Raw genomic sequence first — 18,839 nt, 5'->3', positions numbered from 1 at the left:
CCACCATGCCCAGCTAATTTTTTTGTATTTTTAGTAGAGATGGGGTTTCTCCATGTTGGTCAGGCTGGTCTCAAACTCCTGACCTCAGGTGATCTGCCCTCCTCGGCCTCCCAAAGTGCTGGGATTACAGGCGTGAGCCACCATGCCTGGCCCTCAAGTTTTTCTTTGGACCAGTAGTAGTATCTGAATGAACTGCACCTGAAGGTTTGTTTCAATGTTTGGTTTTTGCCTCCCTTTCATGTTGGCTATAAAGAAAAGGAGCATTTGAGGCTGTGATGGGGGTCAGGGACTGAGAGGCTCCAGGTCTGAGGAGGCTGCCTCCACAGATAGGAGTGCTGGCTGAGCAGAGCAGGCCTTCCAGCTTTCTTTCCTTTTTTTTTTTTTTTGAGATGGAGTCTCATTTGTTGCCCAAGCTGGAGTGCAGTTGATATAATCTCAGCTCACTGCAACCTCTGCCTCCTGGGCTCAAGTGATTCTTCTGCCTCAGCCTCTCAAGTAGCTGGGATTACAGGTGCTCGCCACCATACCCGACTGTTTTTAGTAGAGACAGGGTTTCACTATGTTGGCCAGGCTGGTCTTGAACTCCTGGCCTCTGATCATCTGCCCGCCTCGGCCTCCCAAAGTGCTGGGATTACAGGCGTGAGCCGCTGCGCCTGGCCAGGCCTTCCAGCTTTCTCACCCACACACAGACCTGCCTAGGCCCAGGTGCATGCCGCTGGCCTGGTCTACACCTCAGCACCTTAGAATAACACGAGGTGCTCTGGGCTGTTAATACCCTGTAGCATGCATTGTGTTTTCAGCCTTTTGAGTCATTTTCACGTCTGTCATAGCATCGGATTGGGGAGCTAGGAGTCAGAGTGGATGTGACTCGTGTGTGTTTGGCAGGTGCTCGTTGAGAACCTTGAAGGTCGAGGCTCCCAGTCAGAATTTTAGGTACCTGCCTGTTGACCTCTGGCTCTAGGATGTGTGTTTTAGAAACCTGTATCTAGTGTGCGTGCATGTGTGCTCATTGGAGTGAGTACTAGGAGGTTGTAGGGAGGAACACCAGGTATTGCAGAAGGGATCACTTACAGCTTGGTGAGTGGGTGGATAAGTAGGTGCCCGAGAGAGGTCAGGAGCAGGAGGAAGGAAGCCTGATTAATGATTGTGTATTTTAAGATAACCTACATACTTGGCCATTACATAGCTCCTAGTCTCTCTGGCCCCAGAGAGAGGTTCTCCACACCTGAGCCTCATGACACTAACCCAGCCAGCTGAGCTTCAGCCAAGGGTTTGTTTGGTGTTTGACTGAGAGAGAATGTAAATAGGACCTGAGAAATAGACCTTTTTACCAAATTCCATTTAGTGGTATTTCGCTTTCTGTATATTTAAATGAAACTTAGGTTATGGCATAAGTAAATTTTTTTTTTCGAGACTGAGTCTCTGTCACTCAGGCTGGAGTGCAGTGGCACGATCTCCACTCACTGCAACCTCCACCTCACAGATTTAAGTGATTCTCGTGCCTCAGCCTCCTGAGTAGCTGGGGTAAATGTTTTTGTGATTGTTATCTTAAACTATTACTAGGATAGTGGTGCCTGTCTGATCTTGTTAAAAACAACTCTTGGGACTTTTGCAATTAGGTTACTGGGAAAAGTATTAAAATTAAAATGAGAAACAGACAAGTAGGACAAAATGTGCCAATAATTGAAGCTTTGTTATTCCCCTAGATAGTATTACAGAGAACGACGATGGCTTAGGTGACTTTATTCCTTAAATTATTTTACAATTTTTTTAATCTTGATTTTCAAAAGAGGATTCCTGTAAGTAAAGAGATATTTTAAAACCAGTCTGTGTTTAGCTATTTTCTTTTCTTGCTGACTTTTCTGCAAGAAGAGAGTTGATCCTGAGATTTGATTTGAAGGGGAATATGTGGTATCTGTAAGGCGAGTAGAGCTTGTGTGGTGTGATGAGACTAACATCACTGAATAGCTGTAGATAGGTGAGCATGCTGGGCAAAGGGCAAAAGTGGCAAAAGACAGCCAGGGCAGTGGGCTGTTGCCATATCACGAAGGGCTGAGCCGAGGAGATTAACAATTTTCTTGCATTGCTTTCATTTGAGTCATGAAACAGCCAGTTTCTCACAACTGACAAGGTCAGGTTTACAGACAATTTCCTTTATTTATTAAATTTTTTATATATGCTTTTATTTTTCCGTGATGACAAACACAACTGAATATCAAATGCACAAAGTAAGAGTTATACGGGGAAAAAAATCAGATACGTTCATATATATATCACCTTTTCAAGGCTATTTCCCTCCAGAATAACCTTGATTTGCCAGGGCCAGTAGAAAGAAGTCACAAAATCGCCTTTAGTCAAATTTGTGTGTTTGCTTTCTTCTATAATTCCAGTACCTCCACCATCAACGACTTGAGATAGCTGCCAAGGCGTTATATAATCAGTGCCAGTGTCTTCATTCATTCTACAATGAAGGCTGTCACTTCACACTTGGAAGGTTGCACAGTGGCCAGGCAGAGGCGCTCCTCACTTCCCAGATGGGGCGGCCGGGCAGAGGCGCTCCTCACATCCCAGACGGGGCGGCCAGGCAGAGGCGCTCCTCACATCCCAGACGGGGTGGCCGGGCAGAGGCGCTCATCACTTCCCAGACGGGGCGGCCGGGCAGAGGCGCTCCTCACTTACCAGACGGGGCGGCTGGGCAGAGGCGCTCCTCACTTCCTAGACGGGGTGGCGGCTTTACCCAGACAATGGGCGGCGGGACAGTCGCTCCTCACTTCCTAGACGGGGTGGCGGCCGGGCAGAGGCGCTCCTCACATCCCAGACAATGGGTGGCTTCCCAGACGGGGCGGCCGGGGCAGAGGCGCTCCTCAGTTCCCAGACGGGGCGGCCGGGCAGAGGCGCTCCTCACTTCCTACATGGGGTGGCGGCCAGGCAGAGGCGCTCCTCACATCCCAGACGGGGCGGCCGGGCAGAGGCGCTCCTCACTTCCCAGACGGGGCGGCTGGGCAGAGACGCTCCTCACATCCCAGACGATGGGCGGCCGGGCAGAGGCGCTCCTCCTCACTTCCCGGATGGGGCGGCTGGGCAGAGGCGCTCCTCACATCCCAGACGATGGGCGGCCGGGCAGAGGCGCTCCTCACTTCCCGGATGGGGCAGCTGGGCAGAGGCGCTCCTCACATCCCAGACGATGGGCGGCCAGGCAGAGACGCTCCTCACTTCCTAGATGGGGTGGCGGCCGGGCAGAGGTGCTCCTTACTTCCCAGACGATGGGCAGCCAGGCAGAGGCGCTCCTCACTTCCCAGACGAGGCAGCCGGGCAGAGACGCTCCTCACTTCCTAGACAATGGGCGGCCGGGCAGAGGCTGTAATCTCAGCACTTTGGGAGGCCAAGGCAGGCGGCTGGGAGGTGGAGGTTGTAGCGAGCCGAGATCACGCCACTGCACTCCAGCCTGGGCAACATTGAGCATTGAGTGAGCGAGACTCCGTCTGTAATCCCAGCACTTCGGGAGGCCGAGGCGGGCAGATCACTCGAGGTCAGGAGTTGGAGACCAGCCTGACCAACACGGCGAAACCCCGTGTCCACCAAAAATACAAAAACCAGCCAGGCGTGGTGGTGTGCGCCTGCAATCCCAGGCACTCTGCAGGCCGAGGCAGGAGAATCACGGGAGCCCGAGGCAGGGAGGTTCCAGTGAGCCGAGATTATGCCGCCGCACCCCAGCCTGGGCAACAGAGGGAGCCCGTCTCAACAAAGAAAGAGAGAGGGCGGGAGGGAAACACATCTTTAGAAATAGTACAACTATTAGGAACTCGTAATGAAACTCAAGTCCTGGATGTGCTGCAGATGCATCCCAATAATCAGGGTGGCCTCAAAACCCTGTCTGTCCTCTGTAGCACTTTTATAAATGGCCTGCGACATTCACTGAGTGAGATCGAATTTTTCTGTCTTCAAACATCACCATTGATTTCTGTGGATATCCTTAGGGTGACACTCTGATGTAGGGGAGGAAGGGGTTGATGTGCCCGGAGAGCACGGCAACCACGTAGGAGATAATGAAGGCGGCTGACGACCAGGTCACCAAGAGGAAGGGGAGGAAAGCCGTTCCCTTCAGGAAGTGCAGCATTGCCCCGCCGTCACCTACGGAGTGCTGTGCCTACGGAGTGCGACGCCGGGGCGTCGGGTTGCTCCGGGCTGCCTGGAGGCGGTGCTATTTATTAATTTTTAAATTTAGAGCAAATGCTTGACTGTCATGTAATATCATTCTCATTCATTTGCATTCCAGTTTGCTTTTCTGACTAAAAGGGAAGAAATATCTTAGCAACTTTAGAATTGTACTTAACCCTGGGTACACACACCCATGACTATTTGTATGAAAATTTGTATTTAAGTGTCTAAATGCAGCCTCACCTGTGCTTTTCCCCCATGGTATGGCATAAGAAAACAATTGGTGACACAAGCCGGGAATCTGTGGGAATTGAAGTCAGTGGAACAGATTGTGTGGAGGAAAAATAGTTTCCCAGGCTTACAAGTGAGACAAAGTGATTTGGGATGGAATTGATATAAATCAAGCAGAAAGGTTATATTGATACCTTAGGTCATTTAGTTCAATTATTTTCCCAGTGCTTTTAGCCCTCTTCAGTCTAACTCCATGGCCCTCCAGTCTCAACTTGGACACCTCCAAAAAAAACATTCACTTCAACAAAAGTTTATTGAGTGCCTATTATGTGACAGGCTAGGAACTTGGGATACAGTAGTGAACAAAACAAAGATGTCTTTCCTGTGGCACATCTGGAACATAAGTTTCTTTTTTTTTTTTTTTTTGAGACAGAGTCTTGCTCTGTCTTCCAGGCTGGAGTGCAGTGGCGCCATCTCAGCTCACTGCAATCTCCACCTCCCGGGCTCACGCCATTATCCTGACTCAGCCTCCCGAGTAGCTGGGACTACAGGCACCTGCCACTGTGCCTGGCTAATTTTTTTTTGTATTTTTTAGTAGAGACGGGGTTTTTCACCATGTTAGCCAGGATGGTCTCCATCTCCTGACCTCGTGATCCGCCCGCCTCGGCCTCCCAAAATGCTGGGATTACAGGCGTGAGCCACCGCGCCTGGCCCATAACAGTTTCATGAGGTGGTCTGTCTCATGTTGTATGGCTCTGGTAGCTGACATGTCTTGTGTTCTGACTCTCCACCAGGGAGAAAGAAGCCACAGCCAGTCCCCTTCTTGTGTTTGCCTAGCCCAGTGTGTGGACTTAAGTGCATGGCCCCATAGTTGTCCCTCTTGAGTTCTGTTGTTGTTGTTGGTTTGGTTTTTATTGGTCTTGTCATACCATCTGCGTACATCTCTGAATCCTTTTTTTTTTTTTTTTTTTTTTTTTTTTTGAGATGAAGTCTCGCTCTTGTCGCCCAAGCTGGAGTGCAATGGCGTGATCTCGGCTCACTGCACCCTCTACCTCCCAGGTTCAAATGATTCTCCTGCCTCAGCCTCCTGAGTAGCTGGGATTACAGGCGCCTGCCAACCACGCCTGGCTAATTTTTGTATTTTTAGTAGAGAAAGGGTTTCACCATGTTGGCCAGGCTGGTCTCAAACTCCTAACCTCAGGCAATCCACCCGCCTCAGCCTCCCAAAGTGCTGGGATTATAGGCATGAGCCACCACACCCAGCCTCTGAATCTTTTAAAATCCTGGTTATGTCATCTAGCATATTCATTACCCTCCAGTTTCCTAACTGCAGGTTTTGTAAAAGCACCAACAGATCTTTGTACTAAAGTCCTTCTATGCAGCCTCTCCAGATCTGCTTCTTATATCTATAAAAAGACAGTGAGGTTGATCTGGCGTGACTTGTTCTTGGTGGGCTCATGCTGCTTCCAGATGCTCCACTTCCCATTCTAAATCCTCACAAACCATCTGTTAGCTAATCGCATCCAGAATTTTGTCTGGGTTTCATTTCAAGCTCACTGTTTTACATTTTATGGAATTTGCCATCTTTTGACAAAAAACGAGAGAGTTGACCCTTCCTAAGTCTTCCAGTGTCCTATGATGTAATTTCTCTGTGACAGGAGACTAGTCTTACTCTTACTCCTGCTTGCCAGTGTGTTTGGTCAGCTCTTAAGAACACCCTTTCCTCATCTTTGGTGCTCTTTTTTTTTTTTTGGCATTTTTTTCTTAGTGATACTCAGCGTTCTTTGAGCTCACCAGCATCCTCAACATTCTTGCTCTTCATTCCCGTAATTGCTCTGTGTCATCTGTGATTGCGTTTTTATAATTTCTTCTTGGATTGTCTTTGCCCCATTTCAAAACCTGTAGTAATTTGGATTACATCTGGTCTCTGTGTCTTTTGAATTGGCCTTCCCAAGGGCCCATGGTACAACTTCCTTTACTGACTGACGTGGAATTAGCAGATTCCCACTTTACCAATTGGTTTTGCTTCATTGCTTAGAATTAAATTTGTATTAGCATTTTCTTCATTGCTGCTTCTGCTTGCTGAGGTGAAGTAATCTGCAAAGTAAGTTTAGGTTTCAGTAATACTGATTGGACTTTGTAATCTCTTAGGGATCATCATGAGTTCCTCCTGCTGGGTGGCCTGCAGTGCTGTTGGGCCTGTATGTGTTCATCGTGAAGCATCTGACTCAGCCCTGGGGGTCCATGCGGCAAGCTTACAGCCTCCCATTGTAATGGGGCTTCTGTCCCTCACCTCACGTCACATTCTAGCACGTGAAGCCTTCTTACCAAGGCTTCCCAGAAAGGTCCACAAGTTAGCATTCACCTTAAGCAAGAATCTCAGGTGTGTCCTACCCATGTCGTGGTGGTGTGTGGATGTCTGGTGCCCGAGGAATCATTTCCACTCGCCTCCTTGGACCTTTCATCAGGACTGACCAGGATCCTCCTCCACCCTTCTGTCTTTGACATTGTGTCAGTTGTCCTTCATAGCATCTCAGCTTTATTTCTTCAGTACCAAAAGTGCTTTTTTCCTTGATTATAATACCATGCAAACATAGGAATCTTTAGAAAGTCCTTCAGAATGTTAGAAGATTCTTGTATTTAAAAATATATAAATATATGTGTTTGTGTATGTGTATATATATATATATATATATATATTTGTTGTTGTTGTTGAGATGGAGTCTTGCTCTGTCGCCCAGGCTGGAGTGCAGTGGCGTGATATCAGCTCACTGCGACCTCTGCCTCCTGAGTTCAAGCAGTTCTCTGCCTCAGCCTCCCGAGTAGCTGGGATCACTGGTGCCTGCCACCAGGCCGGGCTTTTTTTTGTATTTTTAGTAGAGATGGGGTTTCACCACCTTGGCCAGGCTGGTCTTGAACTCCTGACCACGTGAGCCACTGCGCCCAGCCCAGAAAAAAATATTTTTAAAAGGTTTTTGTTCCTCTTTCCTAATGTGTAAATTAAATGAGAATGCCATGGAATTGGGGCCCTGGTGTGGTTCAGGCAGGGCCTGTCCCATCCTGGTCATTAGGCTGACCTCTGTTTTCTGTGATAGCTGTTTTCTGGTGGTAGCTGTTGAGTGAGAAGAACCATCAGCTAGGGGTTCACAGAGAGAAGTTTATTCTCATGACTACTCCCACACTAAGAGCTTGAGGTTTATATAATTTGCCAACAATCTACCTTCTGTCTATGAATTTACCTATTCTAGGTACCTGATATAAGTAAAATGATACAATATTTGTCCTTTGGGTCTGAATTATTTCATTGGGTACAATGTTTTCAGAGTTCATCCAGATTGTAGCATATATCAAAACTTCATTCCTTGTCCCAGCATGCGGTGGCTCACATCTGTAATCCCAGTGCTTTGAAAAGCCAAGGTGGGAAGATCACTTGAGGCAAGGAGTTTGAGACTAGCCTGGGCAACATAGTGAGACTCCATCTGTACAGGAAATTAAGATAAAGACTTCATTCCTTTAGGGCTGAATAATATTCCATTGTTATGTGTATATCACGTTTTGTTAATCCATTTATCTCTTGATAGATACTTGAGTTGTTTTCGTTATTTTGGCTATAATGAATAATGCTGCAGTAGACATTGACACACAAATGTTTGAGTCCTTGCTTTCAGTTATTTTGGTTATATGTCTTGGAGTGGATTTCTGGGTCAAATGGGTAATTCTGTGTTTAGCCTTTTTTTTTTTTTTGAGACGGAGTTTTCCTCTGTTGCCCAGGCTGGAGGTGCAGTGGCACAATCTCGGCTCACTGCAACCTCCATCTCCTGGGTTCAAGCGATTTCTCCTGCCTCAGCCTCCCGAGTAGCTGGGATTACAGGCGTGTGCCACCACACCTGGCTAATGTTTTGTATTTTTTAGTAGAGACAGGGTTTTGCCATGTTAGCCAGGCTTCGAACTCCTGACCTCAACTGATCGCTCACCTCAGCCTCCCAAAATGCTGTGATTATAGGCATGAGCCTCCTATGTTTAGCTTTTTGAGGAACTGTCAAACTATTTTCCATAGCAGCTGTACCATATTCCATTCCAGCCAGCAGTATATAAGGGCTCCCTTCTTCACTGCCAAAAAAAATTCTTCCACATCCTCATCAACACTTGTTATTTTCCGTTTTTTTTATTATAGCCATCTTAGTAGGTGTGAAGTGGTATGTCATTGTGGTTTTGATTTGCATGTTCCTAGTGACTGATGTTGAGCATCTTTTCATATTGGCTGTTGGCAAATCTTTGGATAAATATTTTCAAGTTCTTTGCCGATTTTTTAATTGAGTTATTTGGGCGTTTTTGTTTGTTTTTTATTTTATTTTATATTTTTTGAGACAGAGTCTCACTCTGTTGCCCTGGCTGGAGTACAACGGCACGCACGATCTCGACTCACTGCAACTTCTGCCTCCCAGATTCAAGCGATTCTCCTGCCTCAGCCTCCCAAGTAGCCAGGATTACAGGCACTCACCACCATACCCCACTAATTTTTTGTATTTTTAGTAGAGATGGGGTTTTGCCACGTTGGCCAGGCTCTTCTGGACTCCTAAACTGAGGTGATCCGCCTGCCTTGGCCTCCCAAAGTGCCGGGATTACAGGCGTGAGCCACCATGCCTGACCTTAGTTATTGTATTTAGGCTGTTGTTCCATTTTAAATGACTTTTGTGTATAGTGTGAGATAAGGTTTCAGAGCCTTTCTTTTGCGTGTGGAAATTGGTGCAGTTGTCCCAGCAAGGTTATTCTTTCTCTGTTGAATGGACTTGGCACCCTAGTGAAAAATCAGTTGGCCAAGCTGGGTGTGGTGGTGCATATCTGTAATCTCAGGTACCCTGGAGACTGAGGTGGGAAGATTGCTTGAGCCTAGGAGTTGAAGATCAGCCTGGGCTACATAGTGAGACTCCCACGTGTTAAAAAAAAAAAAAATCACTTGATCATAAATGTGTGGGTTTATTTTTGAACTCTCAGTTCTATCTCATTGTTCTGTATGTCTCTCCATATGCCAGCACCACACTGTTGATTACTATAGCTTTTTGTAGTAATTTCGAAGTCAAGGAAGTTTAAGTCCTCTAACTTTGATGCTTTTCAAGGTTGTTGTGGCTATTCAGGTTCCTTGCAATTCTATATGAATTTGAGGATTGGTTTTCCCATTTCTGCAAAAAAAAAAAAAGGCTATTAGAATTTTGATAGGGATTTTGTTGAATTTGTAGATCACTTTGGGTAGTATTAGCTTTTTTTTTTTTTTGAGATGGAGTCTCGCTCTGTCGCCCAGGCTGGAGTGCAGTGGCGCAATCTTGGCTCACTGCAAGCTCCACTTCCCGGGTTCACGCCATTCTCCTGCCTCAGCCTCTCCGAGTAGCTGGGACTACAGGCGCCCGCCACCACGCCTGGCTAATTTTTTGTATTTTTAGTAGAGTCGGGGTTTCACTGTGGTCTCGATCTCCTGACCTCGTGATCCGCCTGCCTCGGCCTCCCAAAGTGCTGGGATTACAAGCGTGAGCCACCGCGCCCAGCCTGCTCTTTTTTTTTTTTTTTTTTTCTTTTTATGAGACAGGGTCTCACTGTGTTGCCCAGACTGGTCTCAAACTCCTGGGCTCAAGTGATCCTCCTGTCTCAGCCTCCCAAAAGTGCTGGAATTACAGGTGTGAGCCACTGCGCCTAGCCAGTATTAATATCTTAATAATAAGTCTTTCCATCCATTAACACAAATGTTTTTGCATTTATTTAGGTCTTTAATAATTTTTGGTATGCAAGTCTTTCACCATGGTTAAATTACTCTCGGTTTTGTTTTGTTTTGTTTTGTTTTGTTTTGACAGTCTTGCTTTGTCACCAGGCTGGAGTGCAGTGGCGCAATCTCGGCTCACTGCAAGCTCCGCCTCCCGGGTTCACGCCATTCTCCTGCCTCAGCCTCTCCGAGTAGCTGGGACTACAGGCGCCCGCCACCACGCCCGGCTAACTTTTTGTATTCTTAATAGAGACGGGGTTTCACCGTGGTCTCGATCTCCTGACCTCGTGATCCGCCCGCCTCGGCCTCCCAGAGTGCTGGGATTACAAGCGTGAGCCACCGCGCCCGGCCCGACTTCTTCCTTTCCCAAAGCCCACATACTCTTGTACCACAGCATACTGGCCTGTGATACCTTTAGCCCTGCCCCCTACCTTTCCCAAATAAAATCTCTGTGTTAACCAGTAAACAGCCCTCTTGAATCAAGTTACTACTCTGAAGGATAGTGGTAATTTTAAGAAAGAGACCAAGTCTTCAGTATTAAAACCCTATTAGATAGCATTCAGTTGTGGGTTTCAGCGCATGAGATTACTTGACTGCTTCCCAGGGTGCACAAACAGGGAGCCTAGCCCTCTTAAAGCCTCTATCTCTCCAGCTACTCTGATTCAGGTGCAGGTGCACAGAGAACACAGGGGCAGGCAGTGGACCCATGCAGCTCCATGAGGGCCAGGGGTGTTTGTCTCCTTTGTGTCCTCTGTTGTATCTCTCCACAGCCTACACATAGATGTTCAATATTTGTTGAATGACTAGAGAAATAAAAGCCACAGAGAGCAGGATGATACCTGTCTGGTGATTATAGTACATGGGCTTTGTTTTGTTTTAGATATTTTGGGGGCTATAAGCCCCTTTGAGAATCCAGTGAAAGTTGTGCAGTCTTCAGAAAAACAGCATACATTCATGCATTTGCATACAACTTTGCAGGATGTTCTTTGATCACTGAGACCCATTCACGTCACTCAAGTTAGAATTTATGATTCCAGTGTCACCAGTGTACTCCTGATCTTACTTTATGTAACCTGAAAGCATACAATCTCAGAATATCAGTACAGGGAGCAGAGATTGATTATGGAACCAAAAAACTGTTGTGACGACCAGTGCTTGGGCCCTCCAGTGCCTTGACTGCTCTTTGAATCAAGTGCCAGATGCCAGTCCGTAGAGTCATTTCTTGGACAACATTCTGGACAAGTAGGGCTGTAGGAAACTATTGCCAGCAGCAAGAGGTACCCTCTTGCCATTTAACTCTTGATAGACATAAAAGGGCTGACTAGTGTCCCTGGCATATGTGTTTTAGAGTTAATTTGTCCACTCCCCAGGTGCTAAGTGCGGCCAGCCACAAAGATAGTATTTTGACAGTTCTAATAATGACTAGGATTGTCCTTTTCCATAGGGTGAAAATTAATAAAGATGATGCATTAGGTATGTGCTTCCTCTTAATCTGTTGATAAGGTCAGCCACGTCTTCCAGGTGTAGTTTGCCCCTTGAACTGAGTTGGTATCTACCCACATCAAGATTGATCTGTCCTGTAAGACTATACTTTCAGGGATTATTTCTATAGTTCATTACTAGAGAAGTTTCTCTGAAGGTGTAGAGCACCCCCCCCCCCCCAAAAAAAAAACAACAGATTGATCTGCCCTCCAAAGTGAGTGCTTCTTTGAGCTGGATCCGTGTACCATGAACCTAGAGTAAGAGCACCACACCAGAATAGGGAGTGACGAGGGAAACAGCAAGATGGCTGCCAAGCTACCAACCATTTTAGGATCTGAGCACAAGCACTGTTCGGTAGAGCCATGGAAGAAGCTGGTCCATAGCCAGGCCTGTAACTGGACAGCAGGCTGCATAACAGCCAGGATATCTTTTCTGTGTTGAGATAGAAAACAGCATGAAGAATGATGATGGTGTTTTAGCATGTGGAAACTCCTGCAAGGCCACAATGAGGGACTAATGGTCAAGAGGCCACCGGAAGTCTCTAAGCCATTCTCTTCCTAGGCTGCTCTTTGACCTACTTCTGCTGGTCCAGGTTCCCTCTGTCTAAGCAGTAGCTCCTTGATCCTGTGCTCTGCAGCATTGATTTAGTAGTGTTTTTCTGCCACTTGCTGCTTTTATGTGTTTTCTCTCTCTCTCTCTCTCTTTTTTTTTTTCAATAGAAGCTAGGTCTCACTATGTCCCCCAGGCTGGTCTTGAGCATGTGGCCTCAAGTGATCCTCCCACCTTGGCTTCCCAAAATGCTGGGATTACAGGTGTGAGCCACTGCGCCCAGCTACACCAAGTGCAGTGACACAATTTTGGCTCACTGCAACCTCCACCTCCCAGGTTCAAGTGATTCTCCTGCCTCAGCCTCCCTAGTAGTTGGGATTTGGGATTACAGGCATCTGCCACCACGCCTGGTGATTTTTGTATTTTTTAGTAGAGACGAGGTTTTGCCATGTTGGCCATGCTGGTCTCGAACTCCTGACCTCAGGTGATCCATCTGCATTGGCCTCCCAAAGTGTTGGGATTACAGATGTGAGCCGCTGCACCTAGCCTTTTTCTTTTCTTGTCTTTTTCTTTTTTTTTTTTTGAGACAAGTTCTCGCTCTGTCACCCAGGCTGGAGTGCAGTGGTGTGATCACAGCTTACTGCACCCCTGCAACCCCTGTCTCCTGCACTTAAACGATCTTCCCACCTCATTCTCCCAAGTAGCTGGGACTGCAGGTGCATGCCACCACGCCTGGCTCATTTTTGTATTTTAGAGACAGGGTTTCACTGTGTTGCCCACGCTGGTCTTGAACTGCTGGGCTCAAGTGATCCACCCACTTCAGCCTCCCAAAGTGCTGGGATTACAGGTGTGAGCCACTGCGCCCGGCCACTTCGTGCTTTTTACACTGTGTTATTATCTGACAAAGATTCATTGTGTATCCCACTCAAAAGATAGAAGTTTTTTAAGGATATGAACTGACCTGCCCGTTTTCCATGGAGTAGATGTTCAGTAAATTTATTTAATTGATTAGGTAGGATCATGTAGAAAGTATCCTGTTGAAGACTGCCAGACTCACAAGTTAATTGGAAGGCGTGAGGTGTGAGTGTTCTTGGCAGCTTTCAATCCTTAGCCTCATCTTTAATCTTCCCGTAGTCTTCCTCAGCTGCTTAGTATCCATCACAGTAATTTTTTAGACCCCGTTTTCAGCCTGTTCCTCATTGGTTTCGAGAGGACCCTTGTTGGTGACAAGGTTGGAAATCCTCTGATACATACAGTGCTGTGCTTCTCAGTGCTAATTCCAGCTCTTCCCTTCATGCATCCAAAGGGTATGATCATTAGAGGAGGCGTGGGGTTGGGGGCTGGGTTCTCATTAGAGGGGGCATGGGGTTGGGGGCTGGGTTCTACTCAGGAATCTCTACTCAAGTAACAATCATTTAATTACTGCAAGAACCTTTCAAAGTTGGAAGGAAACTGAGACTTGGGGAACTTAAGCAGTTTGCTACAGTCATGTAGTTTCTAAAAGTGGCAGAACCAGGACATTTGTTTGGTGTCCTGCATGCTCCAAAGTTCATGGCATGGACCACTGGACTGTGCCATAAAAACCTTGTGCCTGTTTTTATTTTGAGATGTGGTCTTGCTGTGTTGCGCCGGCTGGTCTCAAACTCCTAGGCTCAAGCAGTCCTCCCACCTCAGCCTGCCAAGTACCTAGAACTACGGGCACGTACCACTATGCCTGGTTCTATATGTGTTTAAGCAGACAAAAGCTTATTTCTTACTGTCTTAGCTCTTAGGTGGGTCTTATATTCAAGTAGTGTTTTTATGGACCTAAGTACACAATACAGAACCTTAGATTAGTGCTCTGCTGAACAGAGTAACACCCTGTCTACAATGGCTACCACCTGAAGGTCTTTTTTTAAAATACACCTTTTTGTGTAATTTGACGTTAACTATTCTCAGAATCGTGTTCATTTCTATCCTGTTGGGGTTAGTGACCAAAATAGAGGGTTAGTGTCGGGGGAAGTGGGGGGGGAGCTGCTTTGTGCTCAGAAGCTGTTTCTGTGTGTGTGTGGTTTGGTTTTTGTTTTTTTGAGACAGGGTCTCACTCGGTTGCCCAGTCTGGAGTGCCGTGGCATTATCACGGCTCACTGCAGCCTCAGCCTTATGGGCTCAAGCCATCCTCTCACTTCAGCCTCCTGAGTAGCTGGGACTGCAGTTATGTACCACCACACCTGACTAATTTTTCTATTTTTTAGAAGAGATGAGGTTTCACCATGTTGCCCAGGCTGGTCTCAAACTCCTGACCTCAAGTAATCCCAGGAGTTGGTTACAATGAGCTGTGATCGTGCCACTGCATTCCAGCCTGGGCGACAGACCCCGTCTATAAAAAATAAAAAATTAATGTGCATGGTGGTGCACGCCTGTAGTCACAGCTATTCAAGAGGTGGAGGTGGAAGGATCACTTGAGCCCAGGCGATAGAGGTTACATTGAGCAGGGATCTCACCACTACACTCCAGCATGGCTAACAGAGTGAGACCCTGTGTCTAAATAATAATGTATGGGCCCTTTGGATAAGGTAGTGTTTGTGATTTAATGTAAACTGTCTTTTTCTTGTTGCAGAGAAATGCTAACTTTGTCTTCTTCATCCATACAGGTTGGTGACATCGTGAAAGTCACAAGGATGAATATAAATGGCCAATGGGAAGGCGAGGTGAACGGGCGCAAAGGGCTTTTCCCCTTTACGCACGTCAAAATCTTTGACCCTCAAAACCCAGATGAAAACGAGTGATTGCTGTTGCCCTGTTTCCTGCTGCTTTGTTGTTCTGCCTGTCCTAGTCTCCTTTGAAGTGGGAAAGCATTTTCTCTCATAGGCAAGTCACACTGCATTGCCGAAGTCCAGCTTTCTGCAGACTGGCAGTCGCACACACATTTGGAATGCACACAGCGGCTGCCTCCTGACGTTTGTATCATAGTCGTATTGTCAAAGAGTAGCCGATTTTAGAGTTCTTTTGGATCATAAACTGGAAATACTGATGGAAGCACACAAGTGGAGAGAAGTTGACGAGGAAAGGGTCTTCCTTCTCATTGCTGCCCGTTTGTACATGGGACTGATTCTGTCGTGTTCACCAGAGAAAGCTTGAGGCCATGGCGAGATACTGCATGTTTGCTGTTCTACAAAGCAGTGGCTCAGCTGCCATCTTGCTTTTCTTTGGACAACAGGAAGTGAACCTTAAGGAAGAGAGAATTCTGTCCTAAAACTCCAAAATCTGGCTTTTTTTTCTTTTGTTTTGGTTTGGTTTTGGAAAACTAATTAATTAGACTTGTGTGGGGGTTTTTTTGGTTTTTTGTTTGTTTGTTTGGTTTTTTTTTTTTTTTTTTGAGACGGAGTCTCGCTCCGTCACCCAGGCTGGAGTGCAGTGGCGCAATCTCGCCTCCCTGCAGTCTCCGCCTCCTGAGTTCAAGCGATTCTTCTGCCTCAGCCTCCCGAGTAGCTGAGACTACAAGTGCGCACACCACGCCCAGCTAATTTTTGTATTTTTAGTAGAGACGGGGTTTCATCATGTTGACCAGGCTGGTCTCGAACTCCTGACTTCAGGTGATCCACCCGCCTCAGCCTCCCAACGTGCTGGGATTACAGCTCTGAGCCGCCGCGCCTGGCCTAGACTTGTGTGTTCTAAACAGGTTAAGTAGTAGGTTGGGTTTTTATGATAGTGCAAGGAATGACTCATGCCTCTGAGCTTCTAAACTGAAGCTGCTGTAACTAAAGGAATCTGAAAAGAACAACCCTGAAGCAGAGGCCTTTATTGTCTTGGTTGCCAGTAGTACCTTGTTTTGCCATGTAGCAGACAACACACAAAATAATGCAGTTGTGGTGTGCCATGCTATGTGCACAGGCCCTTGGATTACTTTGTTTTAAAAAGCATCAGAGTTGGGGGGTACTTTAGGGAAACCTTTGCTTACCTTGTTTTGCCAGTGATAAGAGCAGTGGGTTGGAGGGCAGTTGGCCAGTTTTCTGTTCAGCTTTTCAGTGCATATACCCCTTTAAGGTTAAGACTTAAACTTCCTTAAAAAGTGGGGTTGTTCATAGAATCACTGGGCTCATTAATGAATCTTTAAACTCCACTCACTGACGCCCAGACCTCCGTGCCCAGGCCCGGTCTCGCCAGGCTGCCAGAGAAAGTTGGTGCTGCCCATACTGGTCTCACAGTCTAAGTAAGTGTCTGTGATGCTCCCAAGCATAGGAAATGCAAGCTCTGGAAATTCGTTAATGTATTTGATGTCTTAGAGTTTTAGTGACTAGGGAGACCATTAACCAGTTTATCATTAACCACTTATCAGTGTATTGATATTAAAGCATTTCCCTGTTAGCTAAAAGAGGCCTGTTCATACAAGCCAGCTGGTATATATGTGTGGTTCATCCATCATCTGCTGCACATAGCAGACTAGAATTCTGGGAACCCTGTGCAATTCAGTCTGCTCTCCCTTCTGGACCCTGGTAAAGACAAGCCTCAGCTCATAGTGAACACAGCAGACCTAGAAATGTAGCAACAGCCTAATGAGTAGCTGTCATTTACTGAGCATCTGCTGTGACTGTGGCCCTGTCTGGAGGTTCCTGGGTTTTGAGATTTAGAGCAATGCATTCTGGAGACAGAACCAGCAAAACAACCATTTTTCGATTTTTCTTTAAATCAGTATTCCATCAGGCAGATAACTGCCGTATTCATGAATCTTGACAGTGTTCCTGAGACAGAATTAATGGTCAGTTGGGAAAACTATCACCATGGCTTCCTATCTGTGGTTTTCCTCTAAAAGCCTTGGAGATTAGCCCTTCCTTGCCAGTGAGAACGGTGGCCGCCTCCTGTTCTGCACGATCTGCGGCAGTTGCCGCTTCTGGTTAGGTGTGTCAGGTTGGCTCATTTTGGGTTCAGGCCTGGCGTAGCACCCACAAGTGGCAGACATATCACAGTCCCCAAACTCTGCCTAGAAACAGTATTTGCCCTTTGGCCAGTGACGTGGTTCATCCCTGCCCATGTTGAGTCGTGATGAGTGGAGTTTGCAGCAGAGGGAGGAATGTGTGTCTTGTTCAAGGAGGGCACAGACCCTTAGGCCTTTTTCAACCAGATTTAGCTGAAGGGCTTGACACCTTTGAATTACAGCAGTTGACTCAGCGCAAGAAGTCTGTGACCATTTTGGAAAGCAACGTTTCCTTTCAGCCCTGTCTACTGACCAATACCCCGACTCACCTTGTGTGGCGCACTTCAGAATCAGATATACCTAGAATATACCTGTGGTTTGTTTTTATAATTAATCAGCTCATTACTTCAGCCCATGAAAATGGCATCCAGGGCTGCCAGGAGATTCAGAGCTCAAAACAAGGTGAGCTTGAGTTCTGCACTCCAGATATGTGCCAAAACTAGTAAAACTTACTGACTTACAGCCTTGTCAATTTTTTTAATCAGGCAGGGATACTCTGTTTTTTCACACTAAACATATGAACGCAGCACTGCTGCGTCAGCTCAGCTTCATGCCTGGGTTCCCCACTGGTCTAGGAAGACTGTTGTGCTCCATAGAGCAGTGCACATCTGACCCAGAGGGTAGGTGTTCATAACTGCTACTTGCTCTGCTCTACCATGTTTAAAGAAATATTTGGATGTTAAATTAACTCACTATGGTTTTTCACCTGGGAAGGAAACAAATTACGTACTAGAGGGCATTGACTGGTTAAAAACTTGTGTATCCCGGGAAGGACCTGCGGTACAGGAGTCAGCCGTGTCTGTGCTGTGTGGAACCACCTGACGACATGGCTAACGAGGAAGACGATGTGTTGACCGGCTGCCGTTTGAGGACTTTGGTCACCCAGACTACATACCTTCTGTGCTCATGTTTGGAAAGCTGAAAGGGAAGGACAGCTGTGCCCTCCTGGGAGCTCACGTGTCCCTGGCGCTGTGCTAGCTTTCCTTTACAGCTGTTTACAGACAAGGCAGGCCTGAGGCAGATGGCCACTGCTCTTGTGATGTTTGCTCAGAGGAATATGAACATTTTATTTTTGAAAAGGGATGATGTGGTTTTGTGCCAGGTGTTTATAATTTAATCCTTTAATATTATGGTTATTAATCTCTTAAACATGAATGAATTCTTGATTGTTTTAACACAGTACCTAAGACTAATGCTTTCTGTGGACACCACTGAGCTCTGCCTCAACTCCACCCTCTGGGACCGGAGGACTATGCCCCTGGTAACTGCTGTCGGTGTGGACACTGCTGGTTCTATTTTCTAAAGGAGCAGAAGGACAGGTCTCTGAGACAGGATCGTTGTCCCTACAGGAGGAACAGTGGCCTTGCTTCTTAGACGGTCTTCACTGTGTGTTTTAAAACAAAAACAACAACAACGTAAAACTCTTTTGACCTGTAACTTAAAGATCATAAACTTCAGGCAATAATATTTTCTGTGTAAGCTTTTAAAATTATTTTTGGGGATCATAGCTTGTTTTATTTTGTGCTATAAAATTAACAGTATTAAATGACTTATATTCTTAGAATACATTGAGTGTCTTTTCTTAACAGATTAGTGCCTTTTTATTTTTGTATTCCGTTTTACGTTACTGGTCCCAGCATCAAAACCCTTGTTTCCATGGCCTGTTTGTATATTGTCTCAATAAAACTTGCATCAGCCGGTGGTGGCGGCAGC

The 18,839-nt window shown here is 46.5% G+C and overlaps 1 protein-coding gene and 1 pseudogene across 1 annotated transcript in view; both read left to right on the top strand.

Moving 5' to 3' along the window:
* CRKL (CRK like proto-oncogene, adaptor protein) overlaps positions 1–18,839 on the top strand; it is a 38,655-nt gene extending 19,816 nt beyond the window's left edge. The window contains exon 3 of the mRNA XM_032139032.2: positions 14,806–18,839. Coding sequence (XP_031994923.1) covers positions 14,806–14,940 — 135 coding nt within the window. The 3' untranslated portion in view covers positions 14,941–18,839. The remainder of the gene's footprint in view (positions 1–14,805) is intronic.
* On the top strand, positions 11,723–11,796 carry LOC116459556 (small nucleolar RNA U3; annotated as a pseudogene).

The sequence above is a fragment of the Hylobates moloch genome, unplaced genomic scaffold (genome assembly GCF_009828535.3).
Source record: "Hylobates moloch isolate HMO894 unplaced genomic scaffold, HMol_V3 SCAFFOLD_19, whole genome shotgun sequence".
NCBI classification, from domain to species: domain Eukaryota; kingdom Metazoa; phylum Chordata; class Mammalia; order Primates; family Hylobatidae; genus Hylobates; species Hylobates moloch.
Note: the sequence above shows the minus strand (reverse complement) of the source record. Positions and strands in the feature narration are given on the sequence as shown.